General features: G+C 40.7%; 1 protein-coding gene across 2 annotated transcripts in view; it reads left to right on the top strand.

The window, feature by feature from the left end:
* prex1 (phosphatidylinositol-3,4,5-trisphosphate-dependent Rac exchange factor 1) overlaps positions 1-22,856 on the top strand; it is a 95,328-nt gene that overhangs the window by 11,948 nt on the left and 60,524 nt on the right. For both annotated transcript variants that reach the window (XM_033629024.2, XM_033629025.2), the window contains exons 2-6: positions 9,785-9,850; positions 10,084-10,206; positions 16,888-16,992; positions 20,735-20,836; positions 21,226-21,387. In XM_033629024.2, the coding sequence (XP_033484915.1) occupies positions 9,785-9,850; positions 10,084-10,206; positions 16,888-16,992; positions 20,735-20,836; positions 21,226-21,387 (558 nt within the window). The remainder of the gene's footprint in view (positions 1-9,784; positions 9,851-10,083; positions 10,207-16,887; positions 16,993-20,734; positions 20,837-21,225; positions 21,388-22,856) is intronic.

Below are 22,856 nucleotides of genomic sequence, written 5' to 3'. Positions count from 1 at the left end.
ATGCTGATGTAGCCATGGGCAATCCGAAAAATGGCCCAAGTTTTGTCCCCATTAACAGCATCTTTAGTCGTATTGAGGAGAAGCTGCTAGAATGAGAGGAGTGTCTGCTCCCAAAGAAGACAATCAAGAATGATATTTAAAAATTAAAGCAATGATGTGCCTAGGATAGTAAAATCTAATTGGCCAACAAACACACAGACTAATGCAGTTATGAGGCTACTCTATAAATGACTTGTCCCATCAAAGAAATTGTCATGGCAACATTTGACATAAGTGACTTCATGAACATGAGTGAACTGATAAAGTGAACAGCAGTGACACACACAGGTAGGCTATGTTAATAGTCTTTTTTACACAGAGATCCTGCAGTGCTGTCATGAGGAAGACCCGTCATTTGGCCACCTTTACTTTTTATATAGAAACAAAGGCATAATGGCACAGTGCCGCCCCACTGTGTCATTTTAGATGCCAGCATCACAGAAGCAAAAGCGGCATGACATGAAACACAACAGCGTCAGCCTCTAGTGTGACATATAACATAAGCATTGGGCAGCACTTTCTAAACATTAACAACTGCATAATATGACAGTAACAATTGTTTAGCTTCCCTCTTAAATGGTGGTTGAACCGGTCTCCTGATCAGAGGGTAAGGAGGTCCTAAATCTTGTTGTTACCCCAATTTGCGGCCATTTTAGGTTGCTGTTCTTCTTTTTTTGAGTTAGCTGCTAACTGATATTAGCTGCTTTTTAAATCTCCCGGAGATGGGTGTCACACATAACACTTTGTCAAAATGTCACACTCGTTCTGTTCTGCCTCCCCACACTTTCTACACAGACATCAATTTGTCTCTTTTTCTACCTCCACAGTTTGCTGAAACACAACTCTGTCCCCCATTCCATGATCTCTTCTTTTATACCCAGCAGCTTTTACAAAGCCTTAAACAGGCTTTGTAAAAGGGTTGATGTTTCATCTAATTCCAATTATTGACTTCTTTGTCTAGTAGGTCAATGTGCAATATATAGACAAATGTTTCTAGGTCTAGAAAACAAATCTGTTTGTTTAATAAGGTTAAGGATGTGGACTTAAAATGCTAGAATTTTTTACTGAACCCTGATTATTTCTTAAGTTTGTCTTGTTATTCATACAGTAACTAGTTTTGTTTGGCACTTTCAAACTTGTTTTTTTGTATAAAGTATTAAAAACACCTTATAGTATAATGCAGTCCAGAACATTTCCACCACAGCTTCCCAAAAGTCAGTCAAGGTGCCATGTGACCATATTCTCACAGATATTCATCTTCCCATTAATCCCTGTTTAATAAGGATAACCTTTGCTGGAGGTAAACATACAAATTAAAAGGATCCTCTGCACCTGACTCTGAGTGACCCTCGTGGCAACATCCCCTGCCAGCAGTGTGACAGCAGCTCCAACAGCTTTAAACCTATGACTATACGCCTGACTTACTCTCGTGTCACAACTTGACCCGCAGATATGACTGTGTCTTACTTCTCTCTAGTTATTTCCCTATTGTAGTTACGATCGTGGAGAGTTTCTTGTGTTAAGAAATATGTTTTAATTGTTAAGATTTGACACAAAAAAAGTATAGACGCACATTATGCTTGTGCTTGTTTCACAGCTTGATGGATTTTACAGTGGTGTTTATTTGTATTTTTGTGAACTCCATGAATGCCAGCCATTCAAAAGGGTTATAGACCGAAGTGAGGACCTCGAGTCAAAAATGTGAAGCTGTTGTTGGGTCATGTTACGTAGTTGGCTTAGCTGCAGGTAGAAAGCTCTGTTCAGAAGCAGACAAGGCAGACGTGAAGGCAGCAGGCCTCTTACTCACTGCCCAGTGGAGCGAACACTGAACCTACACCAGCATATGGTCCATCTGTATCTTCACACCTTACTGTCTAGCCCCTCTTCGCTCTGATAAACCTCAACATTTAGCAAACCCCCCAGTCCAAGTCTGACCCCTTGGCTGTTGGTCATATGAGATGATGCCCAATGCCTCATATGACACAAGACCAGTTATTGGTGTTAAACAGTGATTGCAATGTCTGGGGTGGCAGGTGATGGTGGATGTTGGGTTTTCAGCCTGCCAAGTATTATGATGGGTGGCAATTAAATAATTAAGACAGAGGGTTTACATTTCTATCCATTTCTTTAAAATCCATTGCAGTGAGTTTTACGTTTTTCCACTTTTTCGCCGTCAATGGTGGCCTAATACAAAGAAAACATAGGCTTATAACAGTTTAACAAGTTAAGGTTAAAGTCCATAATTTAAATCTTGTATACAGCACAGTGTGATTTATTTGTTTGTTACAATTTGTTTGGTTGCACGCCAGCACAACACTGTCAGACTTTACTTAGAACACAGTTGAGTTAGTGGCCAGTCAAACATGTCATATACTTCCTTTGTACAAAAGCCACACTTCCTGTTCAGAAACAACATCTGCTGCTTTTGTGTCGAGAGGCACTGCTTCATTCTGCAGACTGTTTATCTTCCTTCCCCGCTGAGTTGAACCACTGCGTATCTACTTGAAAAGAAACTGAATTCTTGTCAATGATTTGGGTGTCTAAAAAAGTGTTGGCCTTTGTTCAGTGTGATTGCTCTGTTTTCACTTCCTGTTTGAGTGCGACACACGCAAACACACGGACAGAGGCATTGCGTGCGCACTTCTTTTGTTGCAGTTTGGGGTTTTTTAAGTTGTCTTCACTTTTTCTTGCACATAAGTAGTTGCAATAAAATGGACAGTGACTCAGCTTGGTGTGATCCCCCAACCTCCCTTGAGTCTGCTCACTTGCCCATTCAGCAAGTGGCCCATTTAACATCTTTTATGTGGACTGATGTAAGGGAAGTGTCAAACACAGTTCACTTGAGTACAGACCCTGGCGTTTCTTCAAAAATTTGGGAGGCTGCATTGTGCAACATGCGTCCATGACAAAACTGTTCGCTGTCTTATGTTACATCTAATGTACTACTTTTGTAAGACCAGCACTTTGGCTGTCAGGGCTTTTTCCGCATCAGGATCAGTCATTTCATATCATAATGCACCATGTGCACTGAGCATCAACTTCAGATGTTGGCTCATAACAGTGCACACTTTGACCAGACGAGTGTTTTGTGCTGTGCTTGTTGCATTCATTCACACCACAGAGGTAAAGTGACGGCAGTAATCGGCCTTAGAACTTTGCTTTCACATTTGTTTTGGACCTGAGAGTGCTTTTCTGAACTGCACCTGAATCTGACAGGGGGTTAATTCACACTTAAGGAAACTTACTGAATTCTTGGGCCAGACAGTGGTGAGTCAAGAAAAACTTCTTGTTGGCTGAAGTTTGAAAAGACCCTTGGACAAGTCTGTAAACGAGGGCAGAGGAAGGGTTGTGGGGTTGTGAAAATGCTTACAATAAACCAATATGCTATACAAAGCACACACGCTTGTTTCTGGGTGCTTGGGGTCATGTAAGATTGCACTTTGCAGTTCAAGTTAAATCACTCAGTCTTTTTAATATCTTTTTTTTGTGGAATGAAGATGTCCAACTGCATATTGTGGGCCAGGACCTTCATCTGCTTGGTTTCTAACTTGTTAAAACCTTTGTAGCTTTTGGACCATTCACATACAGTTAACACAGTGTTTCACCCGTCTGTCATACTTAAGTACATACATAAGTGGAGACCAAGCCAATAAAGTTTAAGAACAGGCAACATTCTGTTAATAAATGCTTAATGCTGTCAGGGTTAAATAGTGGGCCCCTGCAGATACTTCTGCTATGAATGGATTTGACATGTACCGGCTTTTAAGGGTGAGTAAGGAGGAAATAAGTTAGAACAATTATTGAGCAATAGAAAAAATTTCAAGTAGCTTTGTTGGCATGACCATAACGAGATACAGTATTGCTTCCTCACCAAGGAAGAACCAAGAGTTAGGGCTAAAACAAGACTTATCTGTACATTGCTTTTATGAGAAATTGATAAAAAAAAAAAAACGAGTATATGTGAGATGCAAAAGCTACATAATTCTGTCCCCTGAAACTGTTATTATGACGACTGAAATATGTAGCAAAATGTTCAAGATTCTAATGCCCTCCATGATGATGTAAGTTTAAAGTTTAATATTTCAGGGAAAAAAGTAGCCACAGGACTAATGTATAAACTATTCATGGCTACAAAAACCTGCTTTGTTAATTATAGCATTTTGATATATTTTGCCTTTTGGAACATGTGAATTTGATGTTTTTATTGTGGCTTTTGACCACTTCCTCTTAGTTGGACTTTCCTGGCTTTACTGATAATGATACTGAAATATTAGCGGCATAATTCTGCATTAGTGTCATACTTGGCAGCTACTTTGTGGTCTACCAAGAAGCTCCATGGTTGTGTCTCTAGTCTCCTGTGGGATTGCATCATGAGCAGTTTCCCCTAAAAGCCCATCACCCCTGCGGCAAGAGACCATTGCGTGCAATATCTCTGCTGTGCTCCGTGCACCAGCTGAGCCCCCTTTGCGCAGACACCCACTCTGACTCATTATTATGAGTCCAAGGGTATCAAAAATGAATTTGTGTCCCATCTGACCAACTATTATTAACACATTGATTGATATTATCTCTATTTTTAGGTGTCAGAAAGTAACCAGTCATCGTATGCACACAGTCTGCTGTGAGCTGCTTAGGGCAACCTATGCAGGAAAGCCCACAGTGTTTACAGTTTAAGGACCACAGTTTGCCTTAGGCAGTGGACTTTCAAAACATCTCCTAGTTTATCTCCATCAAAGTCAAAGGCACTGTGGGTCAAAAGCTGACCTGTGGCAGAATCACATTTCAGACAATAACAGAAAGATTAATCTATCCATCTTAACCAACATAAACAGAGCTATTGTTATATATCATTCATGTAAATATTCATCAATGTCTGATCCACCACTTAACATGATTATGCACCCTCAGCTCACTGATGACGATGTGCTGATGTCAGAAAAGAGGCAGACGGGTCACCTGAGATGCAGATTTGAAAGTAAACAAGGACTGTCGTCCGCATCGTGCTGCCTCTCAGCATGTTGATTAAAAAGTAATGAGATCATGAACTGTGTCCAGTGGGTAGAGATGCAGTGTTCATCATGACAACTGTGTTTGTTTATCCTGATTGATTTTATTCCAATAACAACTGGCTTAGTTCCGTACCGTGAAAAGGACGACTCTTTGAGTATTCATCTCATATCTTAATGAAAGTGTGTGTGTATGCATGTATGTGCATGCAATGCTCTGAGGTAATATTGTCCTCCCTGCGCAAATGATGCATGACTTGTAATGTGCTGAGGGTTATCTGAGGGTGCAGTCACATCTGCTTCTTTTTGTGTTATCCAAACCAGAGTGGGACATATTGACTCTGTTTTGCATTGTGTTCACACTGGCAAATTATAAAGCCGATCTGGACACATGAACAATAGTCACATAAGATTAAATGTAACTTGTTTGCAGCTCTTTTACACAGAGATCACACAACACAGCCTTGAAGACCTATCATCACGCCGCCTTTGCCTTTTTATACAGAACCAAACAACGCAAGCATGATGCAGTCCCAGTGTGTGATTTTTAGATAGCATGCCAGCATTCTGCATTAGAGGCATGATGTGTAACACAACAGCGCCAGCTTCTAGTGTGACATAATACATATGCATTGGTACAGCTTTCTAAATAACAGTGGCATAACATGGCCGTCTCTGTTATATGGTGGTAGATCTGGTCCTCTGCTCTGAGGGTAAGGAGCTCCTGGACCTCATGGTCTCCCCAGTTGGCAGACATTTTCGGTTGCTGTTCTTCTTCTTTGAGTTAGCTGCTAACTGCTCCAGGCTGCTTTTTAAATCTCCTAGTGGAGGGTTGCACACACAACACGTGGTCAAACCATCACACTCTGCCTCTTAAAGGCTTAGGGGTGAGACAACTCTGTTCTCCCTTGTCATGTTGTACCTCTTATACAGAATGGCAAGGTGGAAAAACGGCTCAATATTTCTGCCTTCAGCAAAAGGGGCTCCCGAATGGTGGTAACCTGTCATCTTGCAAAGTTACAGATAGCTGTGGAGGAAGTCAAAACAAATCTGAATCCAGGCTCTGTAACTTCTGCTAAGTATGACTGACTTGTCTGTTCTCTTGGCAGGGAGTTACTTCCACTGGCTGTCATTACTGAGAATTCAAGAAATAGCTAAATATGAAAATCAGTCCAGTCTGCAGTTTGCCCAATTATGATGCTTGGCTTTCCAAGCACAATGAATTGTTGTCCATCAGATGTCAACATCCTTCCAATTATACCAATAATACCTTCTTTTGGGGCCATTTCCTGTTGTGGATTCTGATCGCGCTTTAAAAAATATTCCAGACTGAAGAAATCCTGGGTTTGAGTAAACTCAGACATGCTTGGTGTGCATGCCTAGTTTATGCTCTGTTCTGTTGTCTACTGTGGCTCTACTGAAGCCAGTGTCTCAGTTATGTTGGTGGACAAAGAAAGCTTCCAATTTTCTTTTCAAATAAACCTGTGTGCTTTGTGATGGAACAATGAAGACAGCCCTGGGTGAGAATGGCCTTGTTGGGGCGAGACCTAGAAAAAGACTGAAAGGATCTCTTTGTTGTTCCTTCCGTACATCCTCCCTGCTGATCCCCCTGTCACCACATCTGTGTGGCACATTTTGTTTAAAGAGTGAATCCTGCCTGGATAGTAGATGTCAATACGGACTCCAAAGTCTGGGTACTTTAGTTTTTACCTCTGTTCCACTATTGTCCCTTTCCCCTTTTTTGTTTTCATCCTTTGCACTCTTTGCTCTGTCCTGCACCCGCCCCGCTGTCACCCCGCTTTCCACAATCAGGGACCAACTGAGGAAAAGCCTCGTTTCCTGCCTCTTCTTGTCGTCTTTGCCAGCCAGGGAGCAATCTCTCACATGAGTGACTCTTCCAGTGTGGACATGGTACAAGTTGCCATATGGGAGATTTAATTAGTGTACGCCTCGAGCACAATCAGCTCCCTCCCAAAACCAGTCAAGAACACAACAACTACTGCTTCCCTTTAATACTGGTCTTAATTAGCAAGGTCGCAGCTCCATGCTAAGGACCTTTGCTTTCTATTTTGGTACAACCTACGCAGAAGCCAGTAAAGAGGGAAAAAAACTGGAGACAATCCTCCCAAAGTGTTCGGCCTCTGAGGAAATGATATGATTGCTGCTTGGTTGGCTGACTTCTATCTTTAGAGCAAATGTGTGATTACAAGTGTCAGTCTTTCATTATAGGCAAGTGACTTACTGTAAGTAATACATGCAGTTGGCTGATGCTGTGTGTGAGTGTATAGGGCATGCAAGGGTTTTCTTGAAAGGGTAGGTTCACCCAAATTGCAAAAACAAAAAAACATATTTTCTTACTTGTATCTAGTGGTAACTACTCAACATTTAGGGTTGCTCTTATTAACACAGTGCCAATAGGTTTCATAGGGACTATTTCTTTTCCAGTGAAGTACATTTTGACTGGATGTCGAATGTTAATATTTTTTGAGTACTGATTAAAAACAGCATCAAAAAAGCATCAAGAAATCCACAAATCTTTGATCAGATACTTCCTAATCTAATTTAGGAAAATTTCCTATCTTTAATTTAGATGTCATGTATCAATCACTAATACACTGAGCTGTGTGAAAAAGAGTTGAAACATGTTTGTAAATAAACTAGGGTATCAAAGAACATATTGCTTGGTACTAAAAAGCAGATACTGTATTGATATAGATATTGCTGGTTTTTGATACAATATCCAACATCACTGAGGACTTTGGACAGGACTGGGCATGGTTTATAAAATTACAATACCAGTACTAGTATCCTTAATGTGACACTTATACCAATGGAGAACTTAATCTGAAATAATCCTTTTGCATTTAATGCATTTATTTTCATGAGATGCCACAAGTATGTAGTATAATCATACTTTCAAACAATTTGGTAACATCTCAACACATTGAACTGCAAACTCCATGGGGCGTCCTCTAGCTCACCTGCAGCGGCTTGGATTTGATTCCGACCTGTAGCCCTTTGCTCTATGTCATCCCCTCTTTCTCTCACTGTTCCTGTCTACCTTAGCTGTCCTATCAATAAAGGTAAAACTACCCAAAATATAATTAAAGAAAATAAATGCCAACTCTATCACATACACCATGTTCAGCTTCACCACATCACACACACATCACAGACACAGGCCAGCTTTGTGGGGCAGTCATTAAATAGAAGAACGCTTGCTGTGATTGGCTGTGAGCAGAGGTATGCACATATTCATTTTTTTCTAGATCTAGATTCACAAAGGATCGAATGCAGGTATTCTTTTGACGAGAGAATATCCGATACTTCTTGGTTACCGTGGTTGATACCTTAAAGGTATACAGTACCGGTAATGAGCCCCAACTATGGATTACTCAGACACACCGAGACATTGTTTATGGAAACATAGCTGTTGAACTTATGTCATTTTCAGTGTTGTGAGCCAAAAAATGAAATTATATTTACTTCCATTATATTGGAGTTGAGGCAGAAAATCTATGACAAAGATCATATTAAAAACCTGAATAAATAAAACAAAAAAAAAAAAACCTAGATAGATACCACAAGAACCACTGACATCTTTACACAAGTGTCCAGGCAGTATGTGTACAGACTTTTTCGCTTGTTTCATCCTTGTAACTTTTAAGTGGCAGATCCAAACCAGCTGAAAGGTTAAGAGCAATAGCAGTATCCTTCAATAATACTTGAATTTCAGAATCATTGTACATTCATCATTGAACTCTTCTCTTTTGTAACACCCTTCATCCACGTGGCACGCTATCAATTTTCAGACTGGAGGCGCTGAAATGCAGGCAGACACAACAGCAGGAGCCTGCCAGATGAAGGAGGTTTTATTTGGTGGTTTGGGGATTCATATCTCCTCCATCCCTTTCTGTTCAAGACAGTATTGGCGTCTTGAGATGAGGCAGACAGTCAGACTGAGGCAGGTTAAGCCTGTCAGACACAGGCTGATAGACGCCGAATTGGGGAAGAGAGAATAAAAGAAACTCTTTGCAGATTCACTTCCCTTCTCTTCACCATTCTTTTTTTGCCTAAGTCAGGATTCTGATTGGCAGGCATGTGCGCACACATACACACACACACACACACACACACACACGCACAGGCATACATACACATATACGTGGACACAAGAGCACACACTAGCAAAGCTAAACTTGACATGAGCCTATTATGGCCGTCATCGGTGGAGTGGTGTGTGTATGCTGTAACAATGAAGCAGTTATTTTTGCTGTCTTACAGCTGAATGCTCAGGTGCATTAGCTTCCACTACGCAAGATCCATACAGTGAGCTTTAAGCGTCACAAGATAGTGAAAAAAACATGTCTTGTCATATAGTTGAAAGTTCTGTGGGACCTAAGGGATAGAGAAACAACTGTGACACGTCTGCGTAGCTCCATGAAATGCTATTTTCTGTTATGTATGTGAGTGTACATGTGACTGTCTATTGCTGAAAGGCTTGTGTGTTTATGCTCATGCATATCATCGGACTGGATCTGTATGTACTCTGTGTATCTGTTTCCTCAAAGCTAAGTGCGCATACATAGGCTAGTAGTTAAAATATAATCAGTAGAGGGAACCTGGACTTCCACTATGCTTCTATTCTCATAGGTGTCAACACTTCAGCCCCCCTGCCTTATCAACAAGAAATCACAGTGCTTATTCTTAAACCTGCTTTGTTTCTGTTTCCTCTCCAGGCATTTTTGCACAGAATCAGACAAACTGCAGATGACCAACAGTGTCTCTCACCGGAACAGGTCAAGGTATGGCTGCTTTTTGAATACCTTTTTGTGTGCAGCAAAGAAACAAAACCTTTTGGTCACTATCTGAAATGGTTATTTTTTTGATATTGTGATGCTCAGATACATTCACGGACTATCCTTCTTTCCTCACATTTCCATCCATCTGTTGGTCACTTCCTTGCCCTTTCCTTCTTTTCCTTCCACCCTGCCTCTTTATCTCTTCCTTCCTTTGTATCCCCCCCTCATGTTCATAGATTCTGTTTTCAAATATTGAGGACATCCTGGAGTTGCACAAAGAGGTGTTGTCTGCAGTGGAGGCCAGTCTGCAGCCCGAGCCCCAGCCTCAGCATGCACTGGGACACGTGTTCCTCCAGTTTGTAAGTACATAAAAAACACACAAAAACACACAGCAGACGGTCACACGCATATACAAGTGCATGGACACGCATGTGGGAGCGCATGCATGCATGAATTCCTCCTCCATGCAAAAACACACACAAACTCTTTTCATGGGCTACCCGTAACCACAGATGCAGGGAAAGCGTGCAAAGCCTGCTGTGAAAATACCCCTTAATTCTCTCTTTCTCACATGGAACACCCCTCCCAGCTCTTGGACTCCCCCTTCACACACACACAAACAACACACACACAGACTACCTCCACCCCTTTGCCTTTCCTCCTTCTTTCCAAACAGGCCTGCATCCTGTCAGGCAAAAGAGTCTCTCTTCATCAGTCTGTGTCTCTGTCTCTGCCATCTCCTTCTTTTGCCCTTCCATCCCTCCATCCAAAGATTCCTCTCCGCTCTGCAATCCCACCCCCCGCCCCCTCCGCTCCCCTCTGTTTGAACTTGTTTGGCCCCAGGGAACAAACAAAGAAGGGTCTGTGTCCAGGGAGGAAGAGATGGTGTGTCACTCAGCGAGGGGACAATGCTTCTGCTGGTAGCACTCAATCGCAAGCTCCTTCTCTCGTTCTCTCTGTTTGTCTCTCTCTGATAAACTATCGTCAGTTCACTTTCACTGAGGCACAGATCACCTCAGCTAGGTATTCCACCATCGCCACCAGCCTCATAAGACATCATAAGATTGAAATTTTAGTTTCTCAAAGACAGAGCAAAAGTCTTATTCTTGGAGAACCAATAAACCCACAACTTTGTACCCCTTGCCTTTTTCACCCATGTTCAACCTAATATTTAGAGTAAAAAACTCTCCAGAGCAGGTTTAGCCTCTCGGAAATGTCTATGTAGCCAAAAATCCAACCTGCATGCCATTTATGAACCACACCATCCCTCTGCAGTGAAATGAAACTATCAGTAATAATCCATCCACTTTACCTGCCTGTGGCATGAATGAATTTAATCACATCTCTGAATAGCTGTTGAATTGGCTCATCAAAATGTACCTTCACACATGTGCGAGGCGTTACGGTCATTCAGTCTGTCAGGGCAAGTGTCAGGGCGGAGAATTGATTAAAGGAGCCCAACCTGTTTTTTTCCATCACTCTGTGGTCACACTGGGAGATATGGAGGTCAGAGTGGATGGGTAATAGGAAGGCTGCTTGTGCTTGGATTTCTAACTGAACTGATATGCTTAGGAGGAGTAGCCACAACCTCTTCATAATTTCACTGTACTTCAGTTCTATTTTAGTTTCGCGACAGAATAGAAACCTTTTGACTCAAACCAGTATTGGATATCAATTTCAGGTATGATGATGAGTCATTGTAATAAAGCAAAACCCAATAAATGACACTGGGTCACTGATATGATGTATTTAAGTAGTATTTCAGTACAGTTTGTTTAGCTGATTACAATGCCATATGAAAAATAAAAAGAGGAAGGGCTGTAGATATAGGCGTCCAGTATTTTTGAGTGAGCGAATTAAAATTTCAAGTGGTCGCGTTCATACAAGTGCATGATGCAGACTCAAGTCTCTAAAGTTACAACAAAGTTATACCTGACTCATATAAATGAGTCTAACATGGGTTAAATGTGCATCAGGAGATCTGTATTATATACGTCTGGTATATGAAATGTCTCAGCTGTCACTGGGCTGCATCTTTAGGAGCTATGATCATCTGGTCAAATCTCTGGCCGCATCAAGGTGTCGTCTCACTACCTCTTCCTCTCCTTGCAGTTCTCTTACTCATACAACTGAAGTTACATCCAGTAACTACTATAACTAAAGGCCAAAACTCAAAGATGTTCAATTTACAATAATATAAAAAGATAAAAGCAGAATTTTTTTTTTTGGAATTGATCAACATTTACTGAAGTGTGAAAATTGCAGTTGTATGAAGGATTATGTGTATGATTCCATGGTGGAGCACAGTCACTTCCTGGAGCCTTCATTGGCTGCCTGGCTACCTTGCAGTGACAGCAAAACTGTGCCTGACTGAATTAGTCCGCTGCATAAACCCTCATAAAACCGCAGTTTGACATTTTTACATATTCATTTTATGTGGTTTAAACAAAAAAAATCTATAACATGTTAATACGTGTTACCTTCTCAGAGACAGATTTTGTTACCTTAGGACAGAGTCAGGCCAGTTGTTTTTTTTTGCCTGTTTCCAGTCTTTATGCTAAGATAAACTAAGAGGCTGCTAGCTTCAGCTACATATTTAACGTGTATACAATGACTGTGGTAATAATCTTCCGTACATATACACATTATTAACACAAACACACTTTTTTCACTCTGTTTATAATTCATTATTATAAACAGATAATGAATTACAATATAGTTACAAAACAGATGCAAAATTATAATTGTTGACCAATACTAAATAATATAATAAACACTTAAACATTTCTGTATATCTATATACAGCAACATTAGTGTGTTTTAAACATTTATTAAATGGTCGTGTACTTCTTACAAATACTAAACAGGGGCAAAAGTGGTCCATGACCTTTGATTCCTTCAACACTGACACGTCTCAGCCAATCAGTTGGCCCTGTCTGGCGCCCTCCAGCCGTAGCCCTTGACCTCGACCGAAAGGTCAACACCATGACTGGGATTTGATTAACCTCCCGCATTGTTCCACGAGACTGTCTGTCACTCATGGTTAGGGAAGAAAAATGGGAAGATTCATTGCTATTCAAAGTCAGATGTTTGCAAGATGGTTTGGGCGGCTGCAGATGTAAAAAAAAAGAAGAAGAAAGAAAGTGAACCAGTCTTTTATTAAAATAACCAAAATTGTTTTTCATTGTAACTCAAAGTAGTATACAGATATATATCCATCACAAATAAAAAATACAGGACATTATAACCAAATAACATTTGTCATTCTAATTTGGGGCAAAATTCTGGAGTGAGTATCTTTCCTTCGCACACACAGATTCTTAGCTGTTGCTTCAAGATCATGGCATGCATGAGATTATTCAGACCCTGGAAAAGGTGAAAAAGTGACTCATGTTAGAGGAGAAATCAGAGACATCAATATTTGCTCTATTTCTGGGAGTGTATACATGAGCACCGTGCAAGAAGCAACAGTCATGTCATTATGCTCTTTCTGAACTCCACCCATTATGCTTTGACTCTATGTGATTCCTCTGTGTGTGATACTACCCTCTCATCTAGCCTCCGGAATAACATTCCAATGACGAAGAATTCAAATAAAGACTTATGTTTATCAAAGGGACAACCCGAGTCTTTGAGTTATTCCAGGTACAACTGATGTCTTTCAGTCTTTCAGAGTAGTCCCGATGTTTAAAATTGACCCTGTGGTTACCATTTTGGCCCTGGTAAGACATTTATTTGTGCTTGAATTGACTGTGTAGTTGTTGTCACCTGAGAAAAGGAAATGGCTTGGAGAGGGCTTTGGTTGTAAACATAACTGCAATAAGGCATACTGTTTTTGGGAGCAGAAGGGTTCAATTGCAGATATTGACTGAGAGCTAAAATGGTCATTTCAGGTTCAGCTACTGAAGTGCAGCCATATCCAGGAGTATGTACGTGTAAACTGATACACAGTGGCTACATTTACGTGTCTCCAAACACTCCCTTAAAGGGACAGTTCACTCAGAATGTAAAAAATGCATATTTTTTGTCTTACCTGTAGTGCTATTTATCAGTCTAGATTTTTTTGCTGTGAGTTGTCAGCTGTTGGAGATTTTGGTCGCAGAGATGCCTGCCTTCTATTGAATATATTGGAACTAGATGGCACTCAGCTTGTGGTGCTTGTGGCTGATATCTCCAACACTCAGCACCTCACACCACAAAAATCTAGATTTATATACAAGCACTACAGATAAGTGGAAAAATAAGTATTTTTTATTTGGGGGTGAATTGTTTCTTTAATATTCAGCCTCCTCAGTGATTTTGTTGGTGAGTTTGGTCTATGTTTTGTTTTTTGATTCTGTTTTTGATATAGTCTGGACCAGCTGAGTTCAGGTAGAAGAAACCTCAACAAGTTGTTTGGGGATACTGACGCATGGAAACATGACATCCTGTTTACTGCTGGATTTTACAGTCTGGGCACGTCCACTGTAGTCTTTGCTAGCCCTTCCTGCTGAAATAATTGGGGAGAGCAAACAGACAGAAGACATATTCTGTTTACTTTACTGGTTTCATGAATAGCAAGCTGTTGGAGAGTAAGTTTTTAAAGTTGTTTAGTCTGCCCAGAGAGAGAGGACCATACAATTTACATCTCCGTTAACTGCTTTTAAAGCATACCATTTTCTCACGTTTTGAAGCAAACAGCATTGCAAGATGCTGCAAAATTGACATTTTTCTACATATTACAACTTATGCACATATTTGATATTTGGACAGCCTACATAGTTTAGATGTTTAGAGAGCCAAAAATGAAGTTAATTGTCACAATATTTTGCATTTCTTCCTGCTAGAGAGCTTTGAGACTGCAGAGCTCATAGAGTGGTCTCAGTGAACTAGCCTATATTTTCCATTTTATGATTAAGTGCATGACATAAAGCCCCCACTGTAAGCACGATCTTACTCATTTTAAATCTGCACCAAAAAGAACAAGAACTGATATCATAATGGCTTTCTGTAGGATAAGATTAATGAATTTTGTTATAGTGTTGATAATTTTGAGTAGATGGGCAGAAATATTTCAGAAACACCAGATCCATATTATGGACAAGCATTTAGAATTTGTTGCTGTTGTCAGACTGTTATTGAATACAAATTTTACATGTATATTTGAAAGTAGTGCATGTATATTTACAAGTCTTGCCCCTCCTGTGCGCTTTTCCTCTAGCTGTATTAACTCAGTTTGACAGTATCTGGGGTTTCACGCCATATGCTGGCCCAGCTGTTGCTCCCAGTGGTGCTTTGGAGTGGAATCCCCTGCCAAATGCAGCTTTGGGTGTGTTTGGGTTACTGCCTGCCTGTGTGGCAAAAACTGCCCAGTGTTTATATTGTGCTGCTCACTTGTGTTACACATTTACAGAAGTTTTTCAGCTTCTCCTGGTCGAGAGAAGGGGATTGAACAGAGTTCTATAAAAAGAACTGTTAGCTTTGTTTGGCTGCTTCTGTCACCACTGCTGGGTTACCATGTAAAACAGACACATGCAGTGACACAGTTAAGTTTGTGTGTGTGTGGTGGTAAAACCACACACAGGATTCTTCTGCACATCTGTGTCTGTATGGGATGCTGGCTTGGTAACCGTTTGTATTTTTTAAAATACACCCTATGCAAAATTTAAAGCGTATGAGTTGTGTGTACACATTTCTCAACATGGAGGTGGCTGAGCCGGCAGTTAGCAGCAAACAGTGCTTACTCCATAAACAGCACTAGACAACGGCAACAGTGCTGACAGAGCTAATATTGTTTACTAGGGGGAAACTGGAGGGTGGGTGCTACGCTTGTGCTGTGACGCTGTCTTAATGTCACTAAGATTAACAGTAACTGATGTATTATTGCAGTGTGCATAGCAGCAATACATTAGCCAATGGGATACACACATGCACAAACATGCACACACTACAGAGAAGCTCAGATTACAACATACAGAGCAGTAGCATGACTTTATTCTCTGTTCAGGACAAATAGTTGTTTACTTCTGTATTAATGTTCATAATGTTGCATACATAACCTTTAAAGGTGTTGCCATAGAACTCATAACATTATTTGAACATGCTTTCCAACTCTTTGGGCGGATTGATCTCAATGACTGAATAATGATTGTTCCTTTGTAGCATTATGGCCAAGCTAGCTTTAAATCCAAAAGCCTTGGGGCAGTTGAGGCTGAAATTGTTGTCCAAGCACCTGCCGCTTTGGATTTCACTTACTAGGCTGTTTCAGATGACAGTCTCAGTTTCTAGACGTCAAGCTTCGGCTCCACCATGCACTTGGTTTCACATCCCAATTACTGTTGCAGAGCTAAGAATATACAATAGGCTTCAATACGCTTCAGGGTGTAGATTCAACTGCAGCTGCGATACTGTGTATACATTGTTGTTGACAGTGTGCTGCGTGAATAATGTATTTCAAGCCATAGTGTATTCACTTGCCCTGGTGTCATTTTACGTATTGTAAAGAAAACTAAATTGCAGCTAGACAAAAGCTTCTGTATTAGTGCCGGGGTTGTTTTGTCTTGGTGCACAGTGTGATGCTATCTCCCAGGAAAAAGGAAGTGTTGCCTGATGGCATGCTACTTTTTTTGCACAGCTATGATGTAGACTGCTTTGTAAAAGAGAAGTGTAAAAAGGATGACAAAGTTTACCAGTGCATAACAATTCAAAGAGCTTTATGAGAGTTGGTATTCTTTCAGTAGTTATGTCTAATCATTGTTGCAGTTACACATCACCATGACAGCCTGGCAAAGCAAATGCTGATGTCGCTGCTGTTAATAATGATAAGCAATGACAGCTGTGGAAGTGCAGCTATCCACCACTTTCCTTGCAATAATACAACTGAATCTCATTAGACTGTAGTAACCGGAGCCTTCTCCCTAGATTCTGCTCTACACAGTGAATCTTGCTCCTGTCAGTTTTCTCAGTGGATTCCTCAAGTTTGCCAACTATAGCCAGTGAAATATTGTATTATCAAGTTCCTGTTTTGCAATCCTGACCTGCGCTTTTCTCCTGTTTTGCAGAGGGATAGTTTCTCAGTGTACGGCGAGTACTGCAGCAACCACGAGAAGGCTTTGCGACTTCTCATGGAGCTAAACAAAATCCCCACCATCAGGACCTTCCTGCTGGTAAGTGGCCACAGCTCCTCTCCTCTGCCATGCTGATCTCTCCTTTTCTTCACGTCACTTCACAACTCCTCATGTCATCAAATTTGTCTTTCTTCTGCATTTTTATTGGCTTTCTTCCTCTTCCGCATATGACTCTGACGTCTCTCCTCTTAATTCTTTATAAAAAAGTCTCAATTGTTCCATTGTTTAATGTCACATGAGTCTTATGTATCCTTGGTGATCAGGTGGTCAGACTTGTGTTTGTCCATCTTTACCAAAGCCTTTGCCCTATATTTTTTGCTACTGTGGGTCCCCTCATATATTCATCCCCTCCTCGTTTTCCTTCCATCATATCACCTCCATTTCCATGTGAACACTTGAATAAAGGGCAGAAACCATAACAAGGTCAGGGGGTTCTTCCTGCCCGGACAGGATGCAACCATCAGAGTTACCTTTGTGTCGCTCTTGTAGTGTTTCCGCTGCCAGCTGTTTCTGTGTTTTGACACCCAAACCTTTGAGGCCCTGGACAATGAACTCAGAATGTCGAAAGGGCCTTTGAGCGGAGGCCCGAACCAATGAAATCATCTGTAGATTCCGGGCCAGCCAGCTGTGGAGTGTTGGCAGCCTTTCTGGGATTGGCTGAGAGATCTGAGGCCCTGCGTTTGTCACTGCCTTATGGTTTGCTTCCATGGCATTATTCTGACCCACAGGACTGGAAACAGTGGGATCAGAGTGTTGCTGTGTGCTTTGGCTTTTTGCTTCCCTTGGCCCAGTCATGCGGTGGTTAATTGGTTTGGTCTTGTGCGACATTGATGCTTCCAAAATAAAATCACTACACAACATCTGGCTATGTATTAAAACAGTTGTCAGGCCTGCTCAGGATAATCTCAAATATTGGACTGACTCTTGTGCTTTGAGTAGCAACCATGAGCAAAATAGAAACAAGATTGATTCAATATAATTTAAAAAGAAAATACCACAAATATTCCACTTAAGAAATTGACAAAGAAAATATGTGATATTTTTCTGGAACAGAAGAGGATACAGGATGAAAGTCTCTCTTTTTTTTTTTTTCGAAGTGGTGACCATTGTGAATCGTTGATATAGCAGTTAATGGCAGCATAACGTGTTGCCATTGGCTTCTTTTCAGATGTTTTTAATTCCAGGGAATTTTTTTCTCTGGATTAAACCATTTCTATGCTAATTGAATCACACAATGAAGAGAGTCTCTGAAATTTTATGTAGAAATGAAGTCCTAATTGCGTTGGAAAAGGAGAGAGAAGTGAAGTGAATGCAAAAGGAGGTCAGAGTGAAGAGCAGAGGGAATTCTGGCTTTAGGCTGGCAGATTACAAATTAGCAGAAGACGAGGGAAGAGAAGAAAAGGAAGTCAGGGAAGATTTAGATAGAAATGGGGGTGTGGGAGAGAAATGCATTAGGAATCTGTGGAATCCCAAATTTCTGCGGTCATGATCAGTTGCATTTTTACTCCTAATTCTTCCGTTAGAAAATCACCCTCTAAACTGATCTCCTGCCTTCTTTCCCACTGGAGAACACTCAAGTGGTTTATCTGCACGGCTGCTTTTGATCTTTCATCCCATCCCATGAGCTCATAGCATACTGACAGGCTGCGTTCCTACAAAATAAAAGGCGTAGAGAAACCATGACTGTAACTGTAACCCCCCACTTCAGAAGAAAACCCCTCCTTTCAACTGGTTCTAGGGGGCAGTTTTTAAAACCCAAATCTTCTGGGAATGAGAATAAATTTTAAAAGTTTCTCAGTGATCTTTCTGTTGTAAAGCATGACAGTTTGGAGGGTTTTTCAGTGGCACAGTGTATGGAATGTAGTGTAGTTACAGACACAGAGTAGTGTGTCCAATCTTAAAAGTGACTCCAAAGCCTTTTTTGTTTGTCTGACTGTTTTTTTTTTTTACTGTATACATAAAAGTGTTGCAGATGTACTCCATATGAATAAAGATACTAAAATGAAAACATGACACACAAGAAAATGCAGTACACTATATGTAAAAATACACCCATGTTGACCTAAATCTCAAAATGTGGCTGAAACAGTAAAGCTTTTGCGGCAACTATAGTTATCTTGGTTTTGACCTACCAAAATCAAGGTTATTTAGAGAGGTCAGAGAAGTCAAGTAAAAAGGTAATTAAACAAGTAAATTAATGGTAAAAGAATAGTAATTTCCTAAACTGTGATATAATGGTAAAATTGCTTAAAGTGTAAAAATGATAAAGATTAAATAATACATACATTTTTTTTTTCAAGAGACTAAATACACAATCGCTGTTTCCGTGGCCGCAAAGCATTTGCTCCCTATTAGCACATGCATTTTTTCCTTACAATGAAGAACATGTCTCAATCTGCATACATAAATTGTTTGCAGTAGACATATGGAAAATGTACCACACCTAAGATTTCGCACTCAGACAAACAGGGACAGATTATTCTCCTGCACCAGGACCTGTTATAGATCCGCTGCCGGTGCAACAGACTGTGACTGAATGGAAGTGACAACAATGGTCAATTAAAGTGTGCTTATTACTGAAAAAAGACAAACGGCATGAGACAGCGATGGAAACAGCTGCAAATGCTCTATAAATAAAACAGGTGCTGTGTTAGATAAAAGGCATTTTTAGAAGTTTTATACTGTAGAAATGGAAACATTAAATGGCCTCTTCCACTGTGTAACTGAGCCAAGACACACTTTGAAGAAGCAAGACCTAACGGAGAATTTTAGATTTTATCTGTCATCTTTAGTATGTTCCATCTGTAACTAGATGCGCCGTTGCAGAGATTGGCGTGGTAACTTGTTGCTAACTGAAAGAAAGGCTAAATAAAACACTTTGTCAAGACATAGCTGAACTTTTGTAACCATGCATTTTTGGCTGTCTCAGTTAATAAAAATAAGTGTTTGATGTGCAAATACTGACAAAATATTAAGATACATTCAAACTAGGGATGGGTGATATATCAATTATACTCGATGTATCTTAGCTTGTTCCATGTAGGATGAATAAAATGACTATATCACGAACATCGAGTTTAAATTGTCACTTCATTTTTTTTTAAGCCAGCGGCACAAATGCATAACATCAGTCACACTCCCTTGCCCATCTAGACCACCAGGTGAGGGGTGGGTTTTTGTATCTGTCAGGGCTCCAAATCACAGCTATTTAGTCACATTTTGCAACCATGGAGCACGAGTGTGACTTGAAAGCATTAATATATATGAACTGGAGAGCTTTTAGTTTGTTTCCCACCCACTTTGAATACATCCTTACATTTAACAGCACCTTGGAAACTTTCTGCTAATTGTTAACGTCTAACTGATGAACCGAAGTTCACAGCAAGACACTTCAAGCCCGAGATGAGCCAGGTGCTTCAGAATAAAAGCATCAGTGATTTCATTTTGATTTATTGTGAATTTATTGTAACAATACTTTATTTACCTTTATCAAACTGTAGTTAATTTAGTAGTTTCATGTTTTAGTAGTCTACAGGAGTTTAGAGGAGATTTGAAAATATCAAGACATATATTGTGTATCGTGACATAGCCAAAAAATATTGTGATATTTATAGGCCATATCACCCAGCCCTAGTTTAAACTCTTACTGTATACCCCTTGTATTTTTAGACAGAATCTTTTTCTCTCCATCTGTCAATACACATAGTCCTTCCTTTTTTAAATATTTAATGTGTCTTTGTGAATACTGGTGTGTAATATGTTTGTTTGGTTTCTTCCTCAGCACTGTATGCTCCTCGGAGGGAAGAAAAGCACAGATATTCCCCTGGAGGGCTACCTTCTCACCCCCATTCAGAGGATCTGCAAATACCCTCTGCTGCTGAAGGTACTGTCCAACTGCTTCACTGATGTCACATTGCTGTCATCAAGTAACAACACCAGCTCTGTTAGACACATCACAGCCTGTTCAGACAATCTAAAAACGAACATGTTAGCTAACATCAGAAATCTGTGTTGATCAATACCAGCGACTTATCTTATATTATTACCAAAAACGTAATACGGGCTGCTATTTTGATCCACCCAATCTTCCCCACCTACTAGTATTTTCGCCTGCGGGGGTGGCAGGTATGGAACCAGAAGAGGTTGTTACTAAAGGTCACAGAGTACTCTATGGCCCTCTAAGACTGAAGTGTGTTTTTTATGCCCCTCCTTTTGGAAATTTTACAGTTTTAGTTTTAAAACTCAGCCTCTGTTCACCTTCTCCCAATCTAGGAGCTGCTGAAGCGGACCCCTAAGAAACATGCTGACTATCCAGCAGTGGAGGAGGCTCTGCAGGCCATGAAGGCTGTCTGCTCCAACATCAACGAGACCAAGAGGCAGATGGAGAAACTGGAGGCTCTTGAACAGCTGCAGTCCCACATTGAGGGTTGGGAGGTGAGAGTGAGAGACAGAGTGAGAGTGAATGACACAGAATGTAGTCATGAAGAGAGTCATATGTCACAAGAAGGCAAAATAGAGGTCATCCAAAACAGAGAAAAGCTATTGATGCTTGAGAGGTGAAACCTTGAGAGCTGAAAGATGGTGACAGAACGGCTAAGGGTAGTGCTGTGACATTCAGAGGGTAAAAACTGAAAGAGAGACAGGCATACATGTCACAGTGCATCCTGAAATGTGACATGATTACGATTCGTACAAGGTTTCTACAGGAGGAGGAAAGGAAAGTCTGTAACATAACTGTGACAAAAACCTCCAGACTTACTTTAGAGAGACCTCAACCACCACAGTCTTCATCTAACTTAAGAGTTAAGCACTTTTGCAGCCAAATCACTGCTCTGAGCACAGGGGCCACGGACGGGGCTTGGGAGCCGAGTGAAGGGTCCAGTGCATTTTTCACGCCTCCCTCACCCACCACAACAGAAGCCTTGTCTTAGCAGGCACCAATGGGACAATCCACCCACACAGGGTGCCAAGGGGGATGCCAACAGGCATACTGCCCAATCAGAGGAGACCTAGGAAGCAGAGCTTCAGTCTCACATGCACTGGGAGGGTTACATGAGGGGACCTTTTCGGAGGGATGGGGAGGAAGAAAACTGAAGGATGGAACCAGAGAGGGCCCCACTGGTACATCCCACTATTTGCTTGCCAAAACAGACCTCTCTTCTCCCTTTCCCTCAGAGAAATGTCACACTTTAACCCTGAAAAATGCCCACTACAACAGCAAAAAACAAGACATGGTTATTTAGCTTGGGTATATTGACAGCAAAGGACCATACAGAATATTTTTAGTCCCTCATGTGACAAGTGTTAAATATGTGTGTTTCTCTCTTGTCCATGGTTTGTTTTATCCACGATGATTTCCCCTATCTTTTATTTTAAGTCTCAAGTATAAAACAAGACCACAGGGAGTAGTGCTGAATCAATGGAGTCAATGGAGCAGAGAAAAATTATTTAATGATTTTGATAATCAATTAGAATTGTATTTTTTATATTCTCCCATTCCAGTTTTTCAAATATGAAGACTTGCTTCATTCCTGTTTTACACAATTTTATATGGGAAATCTTTGAGATTTGGACTAATAGTTAAACAATTAATTTTAAGCAAGCGGCAACCTCTGGGGCTGAAAAATAAAGCCAAGGTGGAAGTGCCAAAAACTGCAGTTAATCAAATGGCCACTTAGGGCTGGCTTCAAAAGCCATCCACATGGATGACCATGTTACAATGCACAGCTTTACAGCAGAAATAAACATGTTTACTGCCAGGTACAAAAAAACCCCCCGCTTTGGTCTCTTTAGCTTATTTCCCCCTTCATGACAACTGTACATGGGGGTGAATTTGCACAACTCACCTCTTTACATTTTATTTAGGCTTAAAGTTATGTATAAATGAGGGTGTGGCTGATTTG

This window comes from Epinephelus lanceolatus, chromosome 8 (assembly GCF_041903045.1).
Source record: "Epinephelus lanceolatus isolate andai-2023 chromosome 8, ASM4190304v1, whole genome shotgun sequence".
Lineage (NCBI taxonomy): Eukaryota > Metazoa > Chordata > Actinopteri > Perciformes > Serranidae > Epinephelus > Epinephelus lanceolatus.
This window is presented reverse-complemented; position numbering and strand designations above follow the sequence as displayed.